Source organism: Aethalodelphis obliquidens, unplaced genomic scaffold (genome assembly GCF_003676395.1).
Source record: "Aethalodelphis obliquidens isolate GAN/ISIS:26980383/991018 unplaced genomic scaffold, ASM367639v1 scaffold136, whole genome shotgun sequence".
Taxonomy (NCBI): domain Eukaryota; kingdom Metazoa; phylum Chordata; class Mammalia; order Artiodactyla; family Delphinidae; genus Aethalodelphis; species Aethalodelphis obliquidens.
In genome coordinates this window covers 200,731-207,675 of record NW_020838080.1, presented here as the reverse complement: position 1 = coordinate 207,675, position 6,945 = coordinate 200,731, and the positions used below count along the sequence as shown (strand labels likewise).

The 6,945-nt window shown below is 39.3% G+C and overlaps 1 protein-coding gene across 1 annotated transcript in view; it reads left to right on the top strand.

The window, feature by feature from the left end:
* Nucleotides 1-6,945, top strand: part of F8 (coagulation factor VIII) — a 121,996-nt gene that overhangs the window by 45,188 nt on the left and 69,863 nt on the right. The window contains exons 11-12 of the mRNA XM_027099677.1: nt 387-601; nt 2,157-2,307. Of these exons, the coding sequence (XP_026955478.1) occupies nt 387-601; nt 2,157-2,307 (366 nt within the window). The remainder of the gene's footprint in view (nt 1-386; nt 602-2,156; nt 2,308-6,945) is intronic.

Genomic DNA, 6,945 nt, shown 5'->3' with positions numbered 1-6,945 from the left:
TTGTGGTACGCGGGCCTCTCACTGCTGTGGCCTCTCCGGTTGCGGAGCACAGGCTCCGGACGCGCAGGCTCAGCGGCCATGGCTCACGGGCCCAGCCGCTCCGCAGCATGTGGGATCCTCCCGGACCGGGGCACGAACCCGTGTCCCCTGCATCGGCAGGCGGACTCTCAACCACTGCGCCACCAGGGAAGCCCTCCTGAACCTATTTTTGTTGTAAAAAGTTGTGTGAATCTTAAACTTATAAGAGGTGCAAATTTAGTTTTCACTTATTGAGAAAATTTATATGTACATATACATTTGTAGAGCCATTGTAATAACGACACGATTACCAATGTGTGCCTTGTTATACTTCTAATCAAGCTATTTTGGGGTTTGGGTGTGGGTAGGTGTGAAACATTTGAAAGATATGCCCATTCTGCCAGGAGAGATATTCAAATATAAATGGACAGTGACTGTAGAAGATGGGCCAACTAAATCAGATCCTCGGTGCCTGACCCGATATTACTCAAGCTTCGTTAATCTAGAGAGAGATGTAGCTTCAGGACTCATTGGCCCTCTCCTCATCTGCTACAAAGAATCTGTAGATCAAAGAGGAAACCAGGTGAGCTCATCTCTTTCCAAGTGCTGGGTCTGAAGCTAAAATGGAATGATGACGCACATGAACTTGCAGATAGTATTTCCTATATTCTCTCAGTGTACATCCACCTAGAGCCTGCAGAAAATATAGTAGTCTGCACTATTGAGCAAAAAAAGAAATGAGCTGGGTTTCTCACTGCTTTTATTGAATTTGACTTTGGTGTAATAAACTTGCCTGCTGGATGGATAGGAGAGCCTGGGCCCTAGATTATTTCTATAATACTCATTCTCAGTCTAAAATTCCTCTCTCTGTAAGTGATCTTGCCCATTTTTACATGATCAATTACCACCTATTTTCAGATGACCCACAAATGTATACGATAGCTTAGACGTCACCCCTGGACGTCTCACTGTGGGAGATTCAAAGACACCTCAAAATGAACACATGTGCAGCATCTAGCATAGTGTGCGGTATTTTAGTAGGAGTTCAGTAAATATTTGTTGAGCAAAATTCAAGGCAATATGTAAAATATTTCAGAATATGGTTAGAATTTGGACCACTTCTGCCATTTTAGAAAAAATTAAATACTCTGAATTTAAAAAGCTTGATTCTTCACAAAAACTCATTGCTTGGCTGCAAAATAACTCATTGCCATATTGCTGAGGCTTGACTACATGTCCATTTGGTTATTTATGATATATAGGATTCCTACTAGTCTGAAAACATTTTATGAACTTTAATGCAGGTAAAACACGTGGCACACAAACCCAGAGAGGCATCAGTTTGGCCAAGTATCTTTCCTAATTTTTCCTAATTATAGTTTTCCATCAGTTTTTGGAAGAGGACTGAAATGTACCTATATTCTCCAATCTCCTCCCCTCAGCATTTTAATTTCTGTAGTAATAGTTTACACAAGATGAAATTTATACATATTAGTGAAGTTTATACATTAATTCTTAGCGGATTCAATTAGCAAGTGACTAACTCATAACTTCGGTTCATATACAAAGAGCTCCTCCCCCCCAAAAAACTTTCAACTTTGTAAACATAAAACCTAAAAGTGTTAGTGTTAATAAACATTTTATGGTTCATCTTAGCTTTGTTATTTTACTTCTATTTTGTATTTTTAATTTTTCACAGATTGGTAGTCTTGTGGAAGGGCATTTGCTAGATGAAAGTTTAGGGAAGGCATTCACCTTACTTGATTTGACTAAATTGTTTAAGAAAGACATTGAATAATCACTTGGGTCTTTAAAGAGTGAAAATTCTCTAATCTAAACATGGAGAGAATGAGGCTACAGACTCTCCCAAAACAATCAGCCAGCCTTGGGTCCAGAAGAAACTAAGTTTAATGGGTCCAGTTACCCTCTTGCTCTGAGGACACATTTGCTCTAAACATATACTCACTGCTCCCAGGCCCTGGGACATGCCATAATAGTGACCCTAGGGAGAAATGGCATTGAACCAGAGGATTGTAGATACATCATATGCATGCCATCACTTCCATCATAGACTGCTAATTTCTACCTGACAATACTAGTAGCATTTCTTTCTTCCTTTCATTCCATGTAATTAATAGATGATGTCAGACAAGAGAAATGTCATCCTGTTTTCTGTATTTGATGAGAATCAAAGCTGGTACCTCACAGAGAATATTCAGCGCTTCCTCCCCAATGCAGATGGAGTGCAGCCCCAGGATCCTGAGTTCCAAGTCTCCAACATCATGCACAGTAAGTAAAGCAGCACTTGAGTCCAGTGGGTAATGGATAAAGGGAAACTGAAGACACCAAATTGATGGGCAGTTAATTTATGTGCCACATAAGAGTCATATTTCCTTAAACATTATTACATATGAACATATGCAATTTTATATAAATGCATAAATATGATCATATAATGCATATATTTTCTTTTAGAAGGCATCAAATAGTCAGTGAAGTTTATTTTTAAAGGATAAATCAGACACACAGTTTTCATTTACCCAAACATACATAAGCCATCCTTAATATGAAATGTGCTCAATCAGTAAATTACACATGAAATACAAAGCGAATGCAATTTTACATTATGTAAAAAACTTGCCAGCTATAACAATTTAACAGTCAAATTAATCACGACATTGTACATTTAAAAAAAACCAACATCTTTTTTTTGCAGCTTTATTGAGGTATAATTGACAAATAAAAATTGTACATATTTGAAGTGTACAACATGATCTTTTTGATATTTATTTGGCTTCCCCTTCCCTCTTATCTTCCCTCCTCCTTCCATATTATACCTTTCCACTAATCATTTTGTGTCCAGTAGCCCATGTTAAAACATATTTTTCTATGATTATATAATAATATATAAACACATATACAGGGCTTCCCTGGTGGCACAGTGGTTGAGAGTCTGCCTGCCCATGCAGCGGACACGGGTTCGTGCCCCGGTCCGGGAGGATCCCACATGCCGCGGAGCGGCTGGGCCCGTGAGCCATGGTCACTGAGCCTGCGCGTCCGGAGCCTGTGCTCCGCAACGGGAGAGGCCACAACAGTGAGAGGCCCACACACCACAAAAAAAAAAACAAAAATAAAACAAAAACATATATGTTGTATTAGTCTGCTAGGCTTGCCATAACAGAGTCCCAGAGACTGGGTGGCTTCAACAGTAGACATTTATTTCCTCATAAGCCTAGAGGCCAGAAGTCCGAGATCAAGGTGTCAACAGGATTGGTTTCTTCTGAGGTCCCTCTCCTTGGCTTATAGGTGGTCTTTCCTTTGTGTGTGCACATGTCTGTGTACAAATTTCCTATTATAAGGACACGAATCATATAGGGTTAGGGCCACCCTAATGACCTCATTTTAAAGAATTACCTGTCTAAAGACCCTATCTCTGAATGCAGTCACATTCTGAGGTACTAGGGGTTAGAACCTTCAACATATGAATTTGGGTGGGAGCACATATGTGTATGTGTTTATATACACACACAAGTCAGAATGGTCAAAAATTTGATAAAAAATGTCAGTCTCATTACAGAGAAATGCAAAATAGAATACCATTGCGATAACAATTAATACCTGTCAGACTGGCAAAATTATAATATAATTATTACTAGTGGGCTTGTGAGTAAAAGAGTATTAGCATACAATGCTAGTGGATAGCTAGCACAGTCTTTTTGAAACCAATCTGATTGAAACCGTTAAAATTAAAAATATATGCATTTTGCAGTTCTGGTTCTGTTTAAGATGGAATCACCCTGTCTATCCTACTGAATGATAGTTAAGGATTGTTCCATACAAAATGCATGGAGCAGCTATCTGAGAACCCTGAAAAGTAGTTGGCAGCAGGTAAATTGGGGAAGGAAACTAGAAAGATTTAAAAGCATGCAGATTGGAAGTAAAGAACTAAAACTGAATATGACATGATTATCTACATAGAAAATCTCAAGATCACCACAAAAAAGCTCCTAGAACTAATAAGTGAGTTTAGTCTGATTGCAGAATACAAAGTTGACATACCAAAGTCAGTCATATCTCTATGTAACAATAGCCAACTATTGGAAACTTAAATTACAAAAATAATACCATTTATAATAGCTCAAAAAATGAAATACTTAGGCCTAAATCTAACAAAACATGCAGGATCTGTACACTGAAAATTAGAAAACACTGATGAAAGGAATTTTAAAAGACCTAAATAAGTGGAGAGACATGCAACATTCATGGATTGGAAGACTCAATAGAGTGAAGATGTCAGCTATTCCCAAATTGATCTATAGATATAATGCAATTCCTATTAAAATCCCAGGAGGATTTTTTTTGTTGGTAGGGAAAAGTATATTGTAAAATTTATATGGAAAGGGCTTCCCTGGTGGCGCAGTGGTTGAGAGTCCGCCTGCCGATGCAGGGGACACAGGTTCGTGCCCCGGTCTGGGAAGATCCCACATGCCGCGGAGCGGCTGCGCCCGTGGACCATGGCCGCTGAGCCTGCGCGTCTGGAGCCTGGGCTCCGCAACGGGAAAGGCCACAACAGTGAGAGGCCCGCGTACCACAAAAAAAAAAAAAAAAAAAAAAAAAAAAAAATTTATATGGAAAGCCAAAAGCATTAGAATAGCCAAAACAATTTTGAAAAAGAAAAATGGAATTGGAGGACTCATATTACCTGATTTTAAGACTTACTATAAAGCTACAGTAACCAAGGTAGCATTGTATTGACAAAGATGAATGACATAGAATATATAGTGCAGAAATAGACCCACACATATATGACTAATTGATTTTTGATGAAGATGGAAATGCAATTCAATGGAGAAAGAATAGTCTTTTCAACAGATAGTGTTGGAACAATTAGTCACCCATATACAAAAAGATGAACCTCAACCTAAATCTCACACTTAAAGATTAACTTAAAATGGATCATAGATCTAAATGTATAATGTAAGGGCTTCCCTGGTGGTGCAGTGGTTAAGAATCCGCCTGCCAATGCAGGGGACATGGGTTCGAGCCCTGGTCCGAGAAGATCCCACATGCTGTGGAGCAACTAAGCCCGTGCACCACAACTACTGAGCCTGCTCTCTAGAGCCCGTGAGCCACAACTACTGAGGCCATGTGCCACAGCTACTGAAGCCCGTGCGCCTAGAGCCCGTGCTCCACAACAAGAGAAGCCACTGCAATGAGAAGCCCACGCACCGCAACAAAGAGTAGCCCCCGCTCGCCACAACTAGAGAAAGCCCGTGCACAGCAACAAAGACCCAACACAGCCATAAATAAATAAATAAATAAATTTATATTTAAAAATATAAATGTATAATGTAAAACGACAAAAAGTTTCAAAGAAAACATAGAAGGAAATTTTCATGACCTGGAGTTAGGCAAAGGGTTCTGATAAATGACACCAAAATCAAAATTAATAGAAGGAAAAACTTGATAAATTGGATTTCATCAAATGAAAAACTTTTGCTCTACACAGGATATTGTTAAAGAGAATGAAAAGACAAGCCACAGATTGGTAGAAAATATTTGCAAATCACATATCCAGATGTAAACTCTCAGACTCAGCAGTAAGAAAACAAACAGATGCCTAATAATGTGCAAAAGATTTGAACAGACACATTACCAGAGAAGATATACGGAAGGCACAAAGCATATGACAAAATACTCGATCATTGGCCATTAAGGAAATGCATATTAAAGCCATAGTGAGATACTGCTACATGTCTAGTTTAACAGCTAAAATAAAACAAAACGGACAATATTAAATATGCTGGCAAGAGTGCAGAGCAACAGGAGCCCTCATGCATTGCTGGTGGGCGTGTACAATGGTTTAGTCACTCTGGAAGACAGTTTGGCAAATGCAAATCAAAACCACAATGAAATATCACCTCACACCTGTTAGAATGCCTGTTATCAAAATCACAAAAGATTACAAATGTTGGCAAGGATGTGCAGAATATTGTATATTGTTGGTGGCTATGTAAGTTGGCACAGCCATTATGGAAAACAGTATGGAGCTTCCTCAAAAATTAATCATAGAACTACCATATGATCCAGCAATCCCACTCCTGGGTATTTACCCTAGAGAAATAAAAACTTAGGTTCACACAAAAACCTGTCCATGAATGTATACAGCAGCTCTATCCATAATTGCTAAAACTTGGAAATAATCAGAGAACCTGGAGCCAGCTCCAAACCCCTGAGCCTTGAGCCAGGGACTCTCTGCCAAGCAGCCCCAGGAAGGAAAGCCATATGAATAGAGGAGAAACCCCCCAAGGATGACTCTGCCAATCAGGAGGAGCCAATGGCCAGAGCAAATCTGTGCGGAGACCCTGGGAGAATCTGTGCTGAGGACGAGATCCCATTAGACCATCTCTCTCTCTCGCTTTCTCGCGCTCTCTCTCTCTCTCTCTCTCTCTCTCTCCCCTCTTTCTTTTGGCTGCACCACCTGGCATGCAGGATCTTAGTTCCCCTGAACAGGGATTGAACCTGTGCCCACTGCAGTGGAAGCACAGAGTCTTAACCACTGGACCACCAGGGAAGTCCTAGACCATCTCCCTCTTAAATGGGGAGTTTATCCTATCTACATGGGATTTATTTATAGTAATTTGTGTTTCCTTTTTTTCTAAATTTTTAGTATTTTCTCCTTTATTTTTTGATCAATTAAGTGTTTTTAAATTCCGATTTTTCTTTACTATTTTGGGAGTTATGCACACGTCTTTTCCCATTGCGGGGGTAATACCTTTGAAATTTTACCCTTTATACACAGACTGTTGTTGTTTGTTTTGTTTTGTTTCCAGCATTATTAATATAAAATTGTCATATAAAATTGTATAAAAGTTTAAGGTGTATAACACATAGTGTTAGCTAACACCTCCACCAGATCACATAATT